Source organism: Hevea brasiliensis, chromosome 8, assembly GCF_030052815.1.
Source record: "Hevea brasiliensis isolate MT/VB/25A 57/8 chromosome 8, ASM3005281v1, whole genome shotgun sequence".
Taxonomy (NCBI): Eukaryota; Viridiplantae; Streptophyta; class Magnoliopsida; order Malpighiales; family Euphorbiaceae; genus Hevea; species Hevea brasiliensis.
In genome coordinates, this window is record NC_079500.1 from 21,112,438 (window position 1) to 21,131,138 (window position 18,701).

General features: G+C 34.3%; 2 protein-coding genes across 2 annotated transcripts in view; one reads left to right on the top strand and one right to left on the bottom strand.

Annotated features, from left to right (window-relative positions):
• Nucleotides 1-7,278, top strand: part of LOC110667035 (thioredoxin domain-containing protein 9 homolog) — a 29,182-nt gene extending 21,904 nt beyond the window's left edge. The window contains exons 2-4 of the mRNA XM_058152055.1: nucleotides 4,345-4,626; nucleotides 6,845-7,003; nucleotides 7,096-7,278. Of these exons, the coding sequence (XP_058008038.1) occupies nucleotides 4,471-4,626; nucleotides 6,845-7,003; nucleotides 7,096-7,278 (498 nt within the window). The 5' untranslated portion in view covers nucleotides 4,345-4,470. The remainder of the gene's footprint in view (nucleotides 1-4,344; nucleotides 4,627-6,844; nucleotides 7,004-7,095) is intronic.
• A 7,237-nt stretch (nucleotides 7,279-14,515) lies between these two features.
• LOC110667016 (pumilio homolog 12-like) lies at nucleotides 14,516-18,057 on the bottom strand. The gene is made up of 5 exons (XM_021827720.2): nucleotides 17,010-18,057; nucleotides 16,748-16,910; nucleotides 15,466-15,629; nucleotides 15,042-15,300; nucleotides 14,516-14,889 (listed from the first exon to the last, which is right to left on the bottom strand). Exons 1-5 carry the CDS (start codon nucleotides 18,008-18,010, stop codon nucleotides 14,752-14,754), a joined length of 1,725 nt encoding a protein of 574 aa, XP_021683412.2. The 5' UTR covers nucleotides 18,011-18,057; the 3' UTR covers nucleotides 14,516-14,751.
• Between the last annotated feature and the right edge of the window lie 644 nt (nucleotides 18,058-18,701).

The window sequence follows — 18,701 nt, forward strand, 5'->3', positions numbered from 1 at the left end:
CTGAAGTATTCCTATTTCGAAAGCTTAAAAATATCAGAGTAGCAAAGCTGAATCAATTTTCAGAGCCTTTCCACTATATTCACCACCTTTCTTTTTTCGTCCTCTTCAACAGTTTTCATGCAAGTATTTATAGGGACCGGGCGCTTCCCATGAAGGGTCAGGATTTTTCTTGAGGAAGATGGAGGGTTTGGATTTTAAAGGACATGATCGGATGCTGGAGAATTAAAGAGAATCAAAATGAACGGCTGAGATCCTTTTCAGAATATTTGTCCCTTTCCTCTTCTAATCTGACGGTCCCAAATTTTCTTGTCCGGGGCGATCCGAGGGCTAGGAATAAATGGCGCCAGTCTTGTCGTCTTCCTTTTGATCCAAGGGCTCCGTGCTCGTCCTTACAAGTAAAATCAACGGCGGAGATTGGGATGTACAGGACTGTCATGACATACTCTGGCACCTGTCAGTAATGTGGGCAATTCTCAGGCGTGCGGTGGAGATCTCGTCTGCAACGCTTTAACTACCTCGGCTCTGATTATGACGATAGCTATTGGAAGTTGTCTTATTCTCCTTGCTTTCCTATCTCCCCTCCTTTCCGATCTTTCCAATACAATCCCTTTTTCGATCTCTTGTGCCAGGCCCTCTTCCCGATCTCTCCTGCTCCAGTTTTCTCCTGTATTTGGTCTGGCTCAGTCAAAGCATTTATTTCCTTCGATTTCTGAGGTATCTGCTTCGTTTTCTTCTTAGCAATAAATGCTCGGACCATCCTCTATATATACCTTCAACAGGAAACCCTTCCTCATTTGATCTCCTCTTTCCTTCTCACTTTTCTTGTTTTAGTTGCTCCGGCAACAATTACGGCCATGATGGCCACTTTTGATCTTTTCTCGATTGTCCTTTTTGTCCCTCGTCTGAAAGTTTATGATCCCGGTGATCAGAGAATCATGATAATCCTATCTGATGACAGTGAGAGAACCGGACTAATTAACCGATCTGGATAAAGGACCTCAATCGTGTCGATCTCGAGTCGTTCGACCGATATAATCGGCGAACTAATTTCGGGCGAGAAGACTGCTAATATTCCTCTTAACATCGGTGACTGCCCCTTGAAGTTCATTTGGCTCCTCACCACATTGGGCGTCCCGACTACAACTCGGTTCTGGTCGATGACTAATGAGAGTCATAATCACCCCGTCTGAGCTGTACATCTATCCGTTGTCTATGGCCGATCTCCTGGTCAAACACATCTTTTGACTCAGCCACGAGACTAGGCTTTGACATAGGCCTTTTAGATAGGATGTTCCACCGGTCTCTAAAGATCGCCCTTATGATGTAATCAGACCTTTAATGTAATCCGATCTCTAGGGATCGCCCAAATGATGTAATCCGACCTTTAATGTAATCCGATCCCTAGAGATCGCCCAAATGATGTAATCCGACCTTTAATGAAATCCGATCCCTAGAGATCGCCCAAATGATGTAATCCGATCTTTTGGAAATAAAATTTTATTCTGTCAATTACTATTTTATTATTGATGCATTGGCTATTTTCCGATCTCTGAAATATTTACCCGATCCGACTCTTAATTTGAATGACCCTTATCTGATCTGTAATTCAAAACACCTTAATCTGCCGCTCTCTAACTGGTCGATCTCTTCATGGAATTTCTGGAATGTTCGTGAGACGTGTCAGAAAAGGCTGGTAGATCTTGTTAACCGATGCGCCGCTTGGGACTCCGTGAGCATTAAATGCTCGGACAGGTATAAATAGGGGAAGGGTTAGCCAGTTGCTCCCTTATGTCATTTTCAGCCTTTTCGCGAGCAATTTCAAAAACTCTCTCGTTTTCTCAAGTTCTCCTGACACCGATAATACTCCGGTAAGGGTTTCGATCTTTCCTTTAGTTTAAATTTCCTCCTTTCTCTGAAAATGAGCGGCGTCGAGGAACAGAAAGCGGCAAGCCCCCCTTCCATTCAGATCTCGTGGTCGTCTGATGAAGTGGAGGTGGTCGGACCAAGCGTGCGACCTGAACCTCCTAGGACCTCTGTTCCAGCTCGGGGTCAAGCAGCACCCTCAAGGCATGTACATTCTTCAGGGAGAGACAACCTCCCCATGGATGAGCTGCCATCAATCCTTCAAGAAACCGACCTGCAGTCGTTCAGCCAGGAATATAACATTCGGCCCGATTCATACGAACTCATTAAGTGTCACGGCGATCTTCGAGCCGATCACTTCTTCGAAGAGAACGATATGATCATGGTATACGAAGAGCAATTAAAAGCCGGGCTGCGATTCCCTCTCGATGACTTCTTCAAGGAAGTCCTCAAATTTCACCAAGTGAGCATAGCCCAAGTTCACCCGAACTCATAGCGGATCCTAGTGGCCTTCAGAGGCCTTTGCCAAGCCAAAGGAATTAGTCCTACAGCTAAGGTGTTCGCCGAACTACATAGGCTGACTCGTCGAAAGGACGATGAGTATTGGTTCTTCCAGGTGAAACCCCATTGTGGGCTTTTTACCGATCTGCCTTCCTCCCTGAAGAATTGGAAGAATCGCTTCTTTATCCTAAGGAGCAAAATTCTGAACGGCTTTGAGGGTTTCCCTCGCAGCTGGCTGCACCAGGGCCCTTTACTTCCGAAGCGCATGACCCTAAATAGGGAAGAAGGCCTAATAGTAATGGAACTAAAGGATCAGGCGTCCAAAGAGAAGTTCTCTTGTTTGGATGCAGTGACTGCCTAACTGCATCATTGGACGATGCAACTGATCACCGGCCAAGAACGCGAGCTTCAGCTCTCTGACCTCGGCCCCGGTACTTTCTATATCTCTGATCTTTGGGCCTTAGCGATCTCACTGACCTCTTTTTTGTGCAGGTATGGCAAGCGGCGAGGCTTCCAAGGAGAGCCGGAAGCGGAAGAGAGAGATCTCCCGGAAGGTACGGGAGATGAAGCGGGCTGAGGCTCTGCAGACACCCAGGCATGAGCCCAGGGAAATGCAAGGAGGCTTGTCTCAACCCTCGGGGCAGCCGATCCCCGACATAGAAGTGGTTCGGTCTCCTCCTCGTCAAGAAGAGCCGCCTCCACCTCCTCTAGTCGCTCCGAGTTCGGAAGGGGGTCCTTCCCAACCACCTGTGAGGACCCTTTCCCGCGGCGCCCAAATCCTGATCCACTCGCTGGAGAAGAACCGCAAGGTTCGAGAGAACCTGAGTTTTGCTAAGGTCTTGGGGTCTTCCATCTGCCTTCGGGAGGATCAGGATAGGCTAACCCCGAATAGCCTCGACGATATCCTGACACAAACTATGAGCCTGAGCGTGGAGAGTTTGGTGAACCAACATATTATCCGGGAGAAGGCTCACCGCTTGAGGCAGGATGTCGAGAAGGTGGGTTAGGAAGCGGCTTCCCTCCTATCTCAACTTTTGTCCGCCCAAAACTACATATCTAAAATTGAGGGGCAGATGAAATTCTACGAGGACAAGCTGGCCGAGCAAGCACATGTTCTTGAAGAGGCTCGAGCACTCCGAGCCGACGTCGCCCACCTCACTGATGAACTTAAAGCGAAAGAAGAAAAGGTGATGACAAGGGAGGAAAGCGCTTATGTGAACGCCCATAGGGACCTTTTGGCCGAGCTCAGGAAGCGTTATCCCGAGGAGGACTTCTCCTGGATGGTGGACCTGGCTCCCCAGGACGAAGAGGATAGTGAGGAGGAGGCCGAGGGTGAGAGAGGGGATGAGCAAAATGTAGAACAGGCTGGAGGTGATCCTCTAGCCGAATGACTTGTATATATTTCAATTTGAAATGAAATGAAATTCCTTTTTGTTCAATGATTGGATGGGATCAGAAAGTATCCTGGTTGCCTAAGCACTTGTCTGATCATATCACAACAACTAAAAGTAATTATTAATCTAAGTGTAAGAGGTCGGAAAACACTATAAGCATGAGATCGGATGAGAACAAACACTAAACGGGACTCGATTAAAATTGGAAATTTAATTTGGACACTTAAGATCAGAATCATCATTAAACCGGATTGGAACCTTAACTTGATTATTCCTAAACTTTTAAAAGGGAGATCGGCAATAAAACTGGTGACATAAAGATCTAGTGTTTTGACAAGAGAGATCGGGAATGTAATTGGCTGGTCAGGGGATTTGACAATTAGTTTGAGAGATCAGTAAGGCTTTAGATGATATGAGGACTTAGTATTGATTCGATTCCTTCTGAAGAGAGATCGAAAATGTGATTGGCTGGCAAAGGGAGACTATGTGTTGGGGATCGGCTTCAAAGTTTATTGATTTCGGGGAATCGGCCAAAATATGGTGTCGACACTCCATTTTATCGAATTCAATCTTTGTGTTTTGCCAGATTATAGAGAAACAAGTGCTTATGGTAGCAAAGGCCACGGAGGATAAGCTAGATTAAGAGATCATCGCACTTGAGCGTCTTGATGTCAATGATCTGGAAGCACTAAGAGAGAGGTGCATAAAACAAATGAAGAAAATGGCGGAGAAGCGCAATCACTGGATCTCCCTTAGCCATGGCAAGTACTCTGAGATCCCCTCTGAGAAAGACTTCTTCTTCATTGTTAAAGCCAGTGACCATGTTGTTTGTCATTTCTATAGCAAGAATTGGGCCTATAAGATAATTGCCATCACCACAATTTTTTCCCTTCTCTAAGTAAAAGGAGCAGAGTGAAATTGTCATTAGGTTGGTTTTAAATGGTTTTCTAAGTAAAGAGAAACAAAATGATGAAGCTCTTACTACTTCATAGTTTTGCATTTAGCCCAGGAGGGATTTTCTCTGTATTAGATTCTAGGTAATTGAACTTTTTTCACAATTTTATTCTTGGATTGCATGACCACTAATATCATGAATGCTTTACATTCTATTATGGTCTCTCAACACATAATGTCAAATAGTAATTAAGCATACCAAAATGTAATGGAAATAAGGAAAGAATTTCATATTCATTGTTAAATTGCATTCCCATGTTATAGCATTTGTTTCAACTTCTTCACATAGACATACTCTAAGAGCATGTTTGGTGGACTGTGAGAGCATAATGGAATATAGTGGAGTGAATTTTTAAGTTATGCTTCTATTCAATTTTTATTTGATTGTATTCCATTATGGACAATTATATTTCAGTAAACAAGTTTTAAGTTGTTGAAATGTAAATGCATCTTCGCTTTTAAAACATTGATTATGAGTTAGAAGTGCAAAACTAACATGAATTAATTGTTTCATAACTCAATTAACGTGAATATATTGAGTTAACAATTTCATATATAACTAAAGATTAAAAGCATGACATGACAAGATGAAATTTGAGAAATTGTCTTTTCCCCTAATATTCTTTTAAGGAAAAAAAAAATAGAAATATATCCCCATTCCAAAAATGATAGCTTTTGTGATGACTATCAAAGATTCTGTTCTCATTCCCAAAAGACTGTCTTATGATTTCTCCACTTTTTCTTCCTCTACCAAAGAATCTTCCTCTCTTCAGCCCTCTTTTAGTTCTATTGCTACTTAGAGCTTCAAGTAAGAAGACTTCTTATGAAATTATGACACTTGAAGGAATCCAAAGTAGCCAATAAGAGGGAAATTGGAGACCTACAATTAGAATTGGAGTTCTAATTACTGGCTTAGAGATAGACTTCAGTTTATGGATGTCAAGATTGAATGGAAGAGTTGTTGTGATTCCCCCAATCCCATGCCTCCTCTTTTTTAGTTGGGATTATTTTATTATTTTTTTTGGTACTCACAGTCAGAGCTGTTCTTGGGCTAGCTTACACATACTAAGAGTAAGTCTCCTCCTTAAGTGATCTTAAGGATGCACTTCCCTTTATAGCCTTGATGCATTCAGGATTTTTAAATATTTCTGGAGTGCTCTCCAGCAAAGTTAAATCTTGGTTGATAAAGAAATGTGGTTCTCATCCTTATCAACTTGATTGATCTCGATAGGTCTAGTTGGGTTATTTTAGTTATGTATGTCTAATTGGAGTGAATTTGTCAACTCTATATCTTCTTGTTAACAAGACTATGGAAATAGCCTTTTGCTTTTTTAATTTCTTAGAGGGCATTGAGCTATTTGGACACTAATCATATGTTGTACATAAAGATTTAAATCATGGTAATAGGTAATGGAAACAAGTCTACATAAGCCATAACATAATGGTAATGGCCTATTGCTATGATAAATTTTTTTGAAAAATTACAAAATTCATAAAATAAATAGATATTAAAAAATATAATTAAAACTAAGATAGATAACCAAATATTAAGTATAAATACATTAAATAAAGAAATTAAATTCATTATTCTTAAACATTATTAGCATTAATTAATTTAAAACAAAAATAACTAGACAGACATCATCAAAACTCATTTTGTTAACGGTATGTAACTGTTGTTATTAGTCTTAAATTTGAATGCCCAATATTAGTCATACTGGACATCGGTAGTGATACCTCCATAAAACTTTATTTAATGCAACAGCTGTTATGTTAATTTGAAATCATGGTTATACATCAAATGCTAACCTCTTAAGAAATTGGGATTTTTTTTTAATTTCTCTGTTTTTTTTTCCTATAATTTATTACTTAAGCTACAACGCTACACAAATGGAAGGCAACTCTAGCCTCTCTTACAAACCATTCTGTCGTAACCTTAATGAGCTTTGTACATGCAATATTCTCAATTGTAGTGTACCCTTGGGAATGTAGGGAAGCAGGTTATGCCTAAGAACTGTCTAGCTATGTGAAAAATGCAATAAAATATATTACATTGAAAAAAAGATATTTGTACCACCATTAAGTACTTGGAAATTTAGTAGATGCAAACCATGTTTACAGTTCATTTGCAGCTGATAGACAAGCACTTGAGTATACTGGCAAAGCGACACATAGAAACACGTTTTGTGAAAATTCATGCTGATAAAAGTCCATTTTTGGCTGAGAGACTCAAGATTATTATTCTTCCAATGTTTGCCCTTATAAAGAATGCTAAAGTGGATGATTATGTGGTATGTTTTATGGATGGATATGTGTTGTTGGCTTAATTTACTTTCTGTCCCTTAACTGTCTGAATGTTGAAATGTCCTTGTAATGTGTTTAGGTGGGGTTTGATGAACTTGGTGGAACAGATGAGTTTAGCACAGAGGATTTAGAGAAGAGGTTTGCTAAAGCTCATGTCATCTTTTTTGAGGGTGAATCATCTCTAAATCCATCGAGATCTAGCACACAAACCAGGAGGAGTGTTAGGCAAAGTGAAAGCCATGACTCATTAGATTCAGACTGAAATCTGTTGTGCCTGATGCCAATGACTGTTATCGATAGATTGTTCAGTATTGAAAGATATGTAGCCGCTAAATTTGATGCTAGAAAGTATTGAAGTTTCACCTGTTATGTAACACCTTACCGTAAGTAATCCATACATTTTACTGTTCCGATGACTAATATCTGTTCGAACAGTCAAGATGTCTGGAACTACACTTAAATTATAGTGAGGGGCATAAATTAATAAAAATAAATATTAAAAAAATATAGGAAAAATTTTCAGAAAATAAAATAAAATTTAGAGAATTTATTAATTGGTATAAAATAATAAAAATAACTCGATGAGCAATATGAAGGGCATTTTGGTCATTTCACCCCTAGAGGTGAATTTTGACCTAAATATCAAATTAAAATTAGGAAATAAAATAATTAACATAAATTAAATTTATGAATTTAAATTTGGAAAATGAGAAGAGAAAAGAAAAGAAAAGAAAAGAAAGGAAAAGAAAAGGAAAAAAAAAGGCTTATGGAAATTTTAAAATTTAAAGTACACAATAGAATATATATATCCATTAGAAGACAAAAGCCACCAACTCCATCTTCTTCTCCACTCTTTCTCTCTCTCTTCCTCTAGCACCCTTGTCCCCCATTTCCTCCATTGATATTCAAGCTTTCAAGCTTGATTTCCTAAGCTTCTACCCATCAAAACCTTTAGCACCCTTCACAAAAAAATACTCCTCACTCGATAAGGAAGCCATAGATACCCATAAGAAGCAAGAAAGTTAAGGTTTGGGAAGCTCAAGTAAGGTTAGTGTACTAATCCCTCTTCTTCTCTTTATTAAACATGAAAAGCATGTTTAGCCAAGCATAAATATCATTAAAACAAAAAGAAAATCTTGAGAAAAGAACCCTTGAATTTTTTGCAGCCATGGAACTTGAAGTTTGTTACTTTTAAGTGATGAAAAATAGTTCCATGAGAATGTGTGATGAGTTGAAATATTTGAGTGTTTGATTGTGTAGTGTTCGTGAAAATTTAAAACTTTGAAAACTGAAGTTTGTGTAAATGCTTGAGGACTTGGTGTAAATGTTGAAATTGACCTATTGAGTTGAGATTGTTGCTTATAGAAGTGTATTGCATGCAAATTGAAGTAAGGAAGTTGAAGGAATTGAGATATTGGGAGTGTTCAATTTTCTGCAGGTTTGGACTCAATGAGTCCAGTGGGTTTATTGACCCATAATTGAAAATGTGTGACTTCAATTGGTATGAGGCCAATTGGAGATGAAAATAGACTCAAAATAGCCCATTTTTCATGTAGACACCATGCTCAAATTTTGCCAAAATCATGACTAATTCTTTGCCCAAACTCGAATGACCAAACACTGCTAACCTAGAAAATGACCAAATGAATATTGTTCATTTGGTCATAACTCTCTCTATACTAGTCCAAATGACCTAAAATTTACATCAATGGAAAGCTTAGACATAGGGCTACACTTTTCATAAAGGTCACTTAACCCAGTTTTGTTTTTAACGAATTCAAATTGCTAGCACAAGTTGGGTTACTAAAACTGCCAACCCAGAAAATGACCAAATGAATTCAAATTGTTAGCACAAGTTGGGCCACTAAAACTGCCAACCCAGAAAATGACCAAATGTCATAACTCTCTCTATACTGGTCTAAATGACCTAAAATTTACATCAATTGAAAGCTTAGACATAGGGCTACACTTTTCATGAAGGCCACTTGACCCAGTTTTGCCTTTAACTAATTCAAATTATTAGCACAAATCGGGTCACTAAAACTGCCAACCCAGAAAATGAACAAATGAACATAACTCTCTCTATACTGGTCCAAATGACCTAAAATTTACATCAATGGAAATCTTAGATATAGGGCTACACTTTTCATGAAGATCACTTGACCCTGTCTTTCCTTTAACCAATTCAAATTGTTAGCACAAGTTGGGTCACTAAATCTCCCAACCCAAAAATTGTCTAAAATACTGTTCCTTTGGTATGCTTGACCAGTTTTGGAAAAAATGCCATAACTTGGTCTCCAAAGCTTCAAATTGAGTGAAATTAGTGCCAAAAGTTTTATAAGATATAGCACAACAATTTTTATGTTTTGACCAAGCTCTAGAAACCATTGCATCCTAGGGAAAATATTAGCCAAAATTAGGAATTGAAATATAAAAAATGTTAAGTTGAACCCAGAATGCCATTTGATACCTGTGTGTTCATTTGGCCATAACTCTTACTAGGAAATTCTATTTGAGATGTGCCAATATGATCTGAAAACATGATACTTAGGGCTACAACATTGATTTAGACACCTTTGTCAAATTCTAAATGGAAGGACCGTAAAAAGAGGGTCAAACATACTGCCCTGAAGTTTGGTTATTGCCTTTATAGGATTGAGAGTCCAGGTAAATACATTGACTATAACTTACTATACCAAGCTTGAAAGATTATGAAATTGTACTTGGGAGTCCCTAAGACATAGAGGAACATGTCTTGTGAAGGAACCTAAGTATAAAAATGACCATAAAATGATCAAATGACTGGTCAAATTTTATTGACCAGGAATTATAAATTCTGGACAGCTTTGAGGCAAAGGGACCAATTATGGTATTTTGACCATAACTTAAGTTCTATAACCCCAAATTCAGTGATTCAAAAATTGAAATTCAAGTTTAAACATCAAGGAGCATTTATTATGAAGGAAGTGTGATCAAATAAACATCTTAACCTAGTCAAATTTCTAGATAAAAATAATACATTAAAATGAACCTAAAGAAAGGTTCATGGGAAAAATGCTATATATGAGAATTAAAATACTCATAAGGATAATTAAATATTAAAAATGATATGAATATGTAAATTGGGACTAATGTCCTATTAATATGAAATTAATGGTACCAATGAACAGTACCAGAAAATAGTAACAGTAAATAGTGCTAAAATAATTAAAAATATTTAATTGCCCATAGTATACCTAGACTTATTTATTTAGTTTGGATAAATTGTTATACCAATTAGGGACTACAGATAGCAGTACTGCCTACCGAGAAAATCATGAACTGACAATATATGTCTGGTATGATTATTCTACAGGCTATATGCCTACTTACTGACCATTGTGCCTACTTTATTTCTGGCTTTACAAGCTGGCGATAATGTCTCGTGCGGACAAGCGGCCTCGTGCTGACAGACGATATCTTTGGGCGGACATATGGCTGTCTAACCAGTAAATACCTGTGCATCCAGCTTTTATAATTTGTTATAGGTTTCTTGGGCATTGAAAATGATTAATTAAGATTGAATATACAATAAGTAAACAGAAAAAATTATGATAAATTAAATTGTTCCCAAAGTGTAATAAAAATGTAAAAGACACAGAAATTATAAATTTACCATTATTATTTAAATTGTTAAATTATTGTTATTATAAATTATGCACCACTAAGCGTTATGCTTAGCGTGTTGGTTTTCCATCGCGTAGGTACTGGAGATCAGCAGCCACCACAGCAGCAGCCGCCATAGTAGTGTTCGGACATAGTTTCGACCATATCTGCCACTGTCCAGAGTTACCTCACTAGTCTTTTGTATTTTGATAGGGCCCATGTATAGACTAGTATTTTGGTTCATTATGTCTAGTAATGATGTATTTCATTTTGGACTTGTAATTAAACTTGAGATTGAAATAAAAACTTGTAATTTATTATCTATGAATTTCTATATGAATGCAATAGATGATACCTCATTTTTAGATCTCATAAATAGTTGTGAATGATATGATAAAAGAGAATATGATATGGAAATGTGTGAAATGAATATGGACATGTTAACAGGTGATTAGTGGAAACCCACCAGATACTAATAAAACAGGGGAGGCTCTTTCCGGGTCTCCACAGAAATAAGATATAACAAAACAAAAAATTTCTACACATAGAATATATGTTTTAAATGACATCAAAAGTTTACAATAGATATGATAAAACAAGATAGGGTGCTCCGGCACCGAATGTGGCACTTCTTACTCGGTTATGCAGTAGATGGGTTAGGGGCGTCACATGTTATATTGGGGGTGGCAATGTTATATGATTATTTTGTTTTGTTGTTATTGTAAGATTTATGTTGTATGTGTTGTCGACAGAGTTCTTACATTGAACGAGTTATATAATAGCTAAGCATTAACTCTGAGAATTTTAAGATTTAGAATGTGTTTGGTAAAAAATTAAAAAAAATTAAGAGTTAAATATTACCTTATAGGTTTTAATTTTTAACTTTTGAAAGAGATAATTATTAATTTAAGCTCTGGATATTAACATTTAATTCTAAGAAGGCATAAATACGTTAATTACTTCTTATAATTTTGTTTTGTTTAAATTTTAGTCCTTCCAATCATTTTAGTGTTAGTTTGAATTTTATTCAATCCATATAATTTAAAAATTACAAATATATAGTCCTAATTTCTAAACAATGAACTTTTTAATCTCTACGATGGTAATTTCTCTTTCCTTTAAATAATGAAAAATTTGATTTGGTCCCTATATTTTAACAAAATTGAATACTTTGTTATCTATTTTAAAAAATATATTAGTTAGTTCTTATAATTTTGTTTTGTTTAAACTTTAGTCTCTTTAGTTATTTTAGATGTTAATTTAAATTTTATTCGGTCCCTATATATTAAAAAAATATAAATATTTATAGTCTATTTATTTTTTAAGCAATGGAGTATTTAATCTCAGTAATGATAATTTCCCTTTTCTTTGAATGACAGAAAAATTGATTTAAGCTTTACAGGAGATTAAAAAAAAATATATCTCAAAAATATAGAAACTAATAAATGTATTTTTCAAAAAAGAGAATCAATACTCAATTTTGTTAAAATAAAAAGAGCTAAATAATAATTTTTTTAATAATTTTTTTTTCATATATAAAAAAAGATAAAGTAGCTCATTAACAAACTAAGTGAGCTTTTTGACAGAGGATAAGACTGTGATTATGGAGAATGTTCCTTCCGTTGTTCTACCTTTTGTACTGACCAATACACTTATTGTTCCTCATTGATTGGAACGGTACTTTTTTTTTTTTTTATAAAAAGAAAAAGAGGGAATAAAAACTTCATCTAAGGCTCTGCTTATCACGAAAATAATTTATATATGAAAATATTTTTTAAAAAAATATTTTTTATTATTTAATTATAATATTAAATTAATAATGTGTTAATTTTATGTATGTATAAGCATATTAATATTTTAATAAGATCATTAAAATTCAAAAAATAAAAATAATTTTCTCTTTTAAAAAATGAAAATTATTTTTCTTAAAAATGACTTAATTTTCTTTTAATTAAAAAAATATTTTTCATTCATCAATTTTTCTAAATACCCTAAATACTAAAAAATATAAAAAAATATTTTTCAAAAAATATTTTACGTGAAATTGATAAAACCTAAATTTTCATCATTTTCCTCAATCTTCGAAGAACTCCAATAAATGATTCAGAATATTCCTGAATGATAACTGCTTAAGCAGTATTGCAACAGTTATATTATGTTGATAAACCTATATCATTGTCAATATTAATCAAGTTAGTCAACGAAAACTATCCAATTAATTATATTTTTAATCAACAAAGACATATCCTCCATCCCTTTGATTTTTCTTTAATCAACTCGTCTTCAAAGTAGCTTTTTTTAAAAATTGTAATTAGTCGTTATTAAAAAGTGTTTAGTTCAGCTATTAGACATAAGTAACAGTGAGTAAATATTCAAAATAATTAAATTAACCTATTTGATAAACCTATAAAAATTATAGTCAGATAAACTATTTATTAATTGTAGTTTGAATCACTTCTAAAATAGAAGCTTTTTCTTATCAATAAGTAATTGATTTGATTTTAATTTTTATTTAAATTATATTAATTACCTTTTTAGAATTTATTAACTACAAACTTTTTTTGTCTCCAGATTAATTAATTTTTATCTCAATAAACTAATTTTAATTATAGAAAATAATAGATAAATATAAAAATATTATAAATAATAATTATACTAGGTATAATATTCATTCTCGCATGACAACAAAAATATGTATGTATATATATATATATATATATATATATATATATATATATATATATATATATATATATATAAAACAATTATAGTTTTTAAAAAATTTATTTTTAATTCATATATGTTGAATAATAAATTAATAATTATATTATTTCAATAATAAAATAAATAGTATGATGATATACTTTTATTAATTATTTTATATATCAACAATAATAATTAGAAATAATTTTATTAAATGCTTAACATATATCAGCTATAATAAACTATTGGCTTTATTAATTATCAACTATCAATTGTATTCAACGGTTAAATTAAATAAATTCTAATTGTTATTTTCTAAATATATGATACATCATGCATATATGCCTAAATTTCTATATTCTAACATCAACGAAATATGTATATAAAGAGCAAGTGTAGATTTTGAACACTATAATCAATGATGATGACTTTTTGGCAAAGGAATGTCACATAATTATGTGGTCATGAAATAGCTTGACTCTATTAAGATATGAGTGCTCTTGATTATTGAGTAGTGCGTGTGTGTATAAGAAAAACTCTCAAATCCTCTCAAGTCCTATGATTTACAGACACTAACATATTAACCCATTTCTTTGTTGAGTCCCAAGAGAAGCAAAAGCCCAATTAAGGTATAAGTGCTCTTGTTTATTGAGTAGTGTGTGTGTGTATATGAAAAACTCTCAAATCCTCTCAAGTCCTATGATTTACACTGACACTAACATATTAACCCATTTCTTTGTTGAGTCCCTAGAGAAGCAAAAGCCCAATTAAGATATAAGTGCTCTTGTTTATTGAGTAGTGTGTGTGTGTGTATATGAAAAACTCTCAAATCCTCTCAAGTCCTATGATTTACACTGACACTAACATATTAACCCATTTCTTTGTTGAGTCCCTAGAGAACCAAAAGCCCATGCCTTGAAGGGATTGGAATTGTACTATTATCTATTGTTTTCTTTCTTTTTTTTTTTCCCCTAATATGAAGTTTTTTCCACCTTTCTATGCATGTCTGGCTTGCAGAAGACAAAATGAAAAAGAAAAATTAAGAAAGGCATCAATCATATTCAATTTCCAACAAAACTCGAAAGAAAGCTTTATCAATCAATCCATAACAAAATATCCATTATTTCCATAATTGTAATTGACCTATTCTTTGTCAAAGGACAAAGTCATCTGCTAGAAAAATGGATCATTAATATGAACTAAACACATAACACACTGATAAATCCACAGATATCAAGTACCCGTGGGAATAATTTTGTAGCACAACCCTTATCAGGGTTACTGAATACACACATTAAACACACAGCATATATCCTAAAGAACTCACATAATTTAATAGTCACTGACTAATGACAACAATAAAAGGGACAACCACACAAGTTGTAGTCTAAATGCGCATTCGCGCACGGTAACGCCTGGGAGTTTTCCTCTGAGTTCGAGCAAGCACCTTCTTCCCATGAAGATGGCTGTGTAGATGTGGAGAATAAATGTTAATCAATTCGACAAGAGTATGGTGGAGATCTCCCTGGTTTGGCACAACAAGAAAAAGAAAAAAAAAGTGAAAAATAATTTACAATTTCAAATTAAAATCCATGATTTAATTTGCAGTCAGATTAAATTTCAAAAGGGTCAACATTAAATCTAAAGGTACTGTTTGGATGATATGGAAGATCTAACCTTTGATACCAGCAATGCAGACTGAACAACATAGTTGCCAAAAGGGTCCTGAAGAACATCCAAGAATTCAGAACTATACATAAGCTCCTCAATGATTTCCGAAGCATTCTTCTCATTGCACCCTCTCAAACATCTCTCCACCACATTGCTTCCATACTTGTTCATAGAAAGGGTCACATAATTGCCTTTGAGATTCTCCAGTATATTAGCTTCAGCATGTGGTATTTTCATTTCAAGTACATATTGCACAACATAATTCCTAGATGGAAAAAATAAAAAAGAATATTTAAAACATATATCAACCCAGAAAGCATTGGAATTTTGGAAATCAATTGTAAATAAGATTGAAAAAGATTGCTTTTAGATCTTCCAAGTCATCTTGAATGGCAATTGCAATTGCAAAGGTAAGAGTAACTAGACAAACCCAAAAGGATTTTCTGATAAGACTAATGCATTAGCTGTTATTTCAGCCACAAGTCGCTCTCTAAGTTCCCCCTGAGCTTCAGTCACAGATTTTTGCAGTACACAACATCCACTCTTATCCATTGCAATATCGAGACAACTTTTCAATATTTCATCCAAAAGATGCTGCATCATAAAAAGAACTTATGTGAGATGAATGAACTACTGAATATTTAATTAGATCATAATTATATCATAATGAACTACTATGTAGTTTTTATTAGATCATAATGAAGCACGAGCATGTTTATTAAATCCTAAGTACTTTGTTTAATTTTTCTTTTTTTTTTTTCTTGAGAAAATCAGATCTGTCAGGTTGTTTAGAAACCTTAATTCATGATTAATAGAATCCTTAACCTTAATTCATGATTAATAGAATCCTTAACCTTAATCTTTAGATCATGTTTTCCCCGAATCAGTTCAACATCAAAAATTTTAGATTAAAAGATGTAACATTATAAACATATGGCCATTACAACTTTTAGATTAAGTATAATACATCATAATGCAAAATTAATGTAAACTAAAATGAACAAAGACTATGTTAATTACAGCGCAATGACATCATGTATTAACAAAGGCCAAGACAACTTTTAGCAATTCCATGCAATTTGTATCATAAGAGACATGATATATGAGAGCTTATGTAAGCCAAATGAACTGGTTTGATTGATGAAGCATGTTTACAATGCATTGCTATATTACTCATTGCAAGCTAATTCAATCATTCTTATTGAATTCAAAAGGTTAATAATGATTAATGAAGTTAATAATTTGACAATTAATTAATATATCCAACTAAACAAAGAGTTCGATGAACAAAAGTAAATAAAACAGCATGTTAGAATTAGCAATAATAATAAAAGACCAATAATTTATAATGAATTCTCAAGTCTGAGTTCTTACCCAAAAAAGAAAGACTTCCATTTATTATTCAACTAACAACCCCTGTACAACTTTTTTCAAATATAGAAGGTACAAACACAAATCAGATAAGAAAAGTATACTCCACACTGGTGTATGGACCCATACATATATACTAACCAATCATAATCTAAGAAATAATATAATAAATAAAAAGTTACATATAAAATTTACATAAATAAGAAATTCTACTCTACACCTAGTTTATGAACCAGACCATTTTATAAATAAGTTTACAAATAGGCACTTTCCTTATAAAAATTGTTTAGCAATACAATATCAGAAAATCAAAAATTGAGGCATATATAATGATATATTACCTTAGTATCATCAACCATGAAGTATTTAAAGCATTGTTGAATTACATGATGGCCATTATGGTTCTTGCACAAGGAGAGAGCAATACACTTCATAGCAGAGATAAGCAAGGATCTTTGCTCTGGGGTTCTCATATGCTCTATCATTTTTTGCATTGCACGAGTTCTGCGGTTCACAAATTAAAGAGTCAATAAAGCAGCATCTTTGCATCAACAGAACACAAAATTTATATTTACTAAATGAACAAGGATTATAGGATTATACCCATGTGGATGGATGCATATATCTAGCAATTTCTGCTCATTTTTTATCAAACACAGCAGAAGTTGGCTCATCTGTTCTTCATTGCATGCTCCAAAAAGCTTCTGAACGACATAATTGGCAAACTGATCAACAACTAGATCACACAAATGATCTTTCAGTTCCAAGAAAATCATCTCAGTTTGCTCAGGTTTTCGTTCATCGATTTTCCTCTGCAAGAAACGACACCCTTCTTGATCCCTTGAAATCAAAGCCACCCTTCCTTTAACTTGTTCCAACGAGGTGTAATTTGCACGCCTTCCTGATTGGGCAAGTTGGCGATAATACAACGAAGAAAGTAATATATTTGAATTTGATGATTCTAACCCATAAACGGATCGACCCCTACTAAATTGAGAATCAGAATCAAGTCTGATCCCACGATGATTTGCATAGGGACTTGCTGAATACCGATAATTTAAACTATCATAACAAGGGCTGCGCCGCTCCAAATTGCTTCTGCTGTTGTTGATGCTAAAGTTGGAGAAGGATTGATTCAAAGAGGCCATATTCTGATATGGGCGATCGTGAACCCAAGTTGAATTCGCCCGACGCAGACCAAGACCAGCAGAGATGCTTCTCATCCTATTAAGGGGCTGTTGTTGAGGATACGATAGATGGGCGAATCCCCTATTCGTCAGATAATTGTTCTCTAGAAAGTGAGACTGGTGTGGTGGTGGAGCCGATATGTTCATTCGACTCAAGGCACTTTCCAGACTTTGGAAGTTCTGCAAGGGCTCGGCGAAACTAGGGTTTAGTTGCAACCCAGATTCTAAAGAACCGATATTCATCTGATAAGAGTGGGTTTGCAAAGGTGGGTCTGGGTTTTGATAAACAAGGTTTTGATAAACAAAGTTTTGTGAGGAGATAGGGTTTTGAGGGAGGTGGTCGTCCCATGTGTTGTGGTGGAGGACCGAGTTGTCGGCCATCAACGACCATAGACGATCACGGTGGATCCTCTCCATGTTGAAAAATCAAACAAGAGAGAAAGTTTGGTGAGAGAGAGAGAGAGAGAAAATATGGAGGTTTTTCGAGGGTTTAGTGGCTGATGCTTAGGGATTGGGAACTAATATATATATATATATATATATTTGGGTTTATCCCTGTCATATCTTTCTGTGATAGCTCAAAAGATGATAGAGAGGGAGAGAAAAAGTAGTTGTGATTGCTGCAAACAGAGGTTTTATTGATAGTTTTTTTTAGGGTTTTTCAAGGGCAAGAAGAGAGTTCTAACCAAACTAAAATTTCATAATTTATATTTTTATTTATTTTTTAACAAAATATATTGTAATATATTAGCTTAATCGTATGTTCTCAACTCCCCCTACTCAAAAAATCGTATGTTCTAAACATAATAAATTCCCAAACAAAATAAAAAATAATTATAATATTATTAATTTATACTCTCACCGTCCCACAAATAGTATTATTTCCTTTTTCACATGAATTAAGAAAATATAATTAATATTATAATAAAATTAAAATAATAAATTTTATTTAAACTTTTTTTTTAATATGCACTTCATTTAATGGAAATATATTGGTAAACTAATAAATAAATTATTATTTTTTAAAAAAAAGAAGGTACCCTGTAATTTGGAATAGATACAAAAGAAAGTAAACTAAAGTTTGTGAAGGGAGGAAGGGAGTATTGAT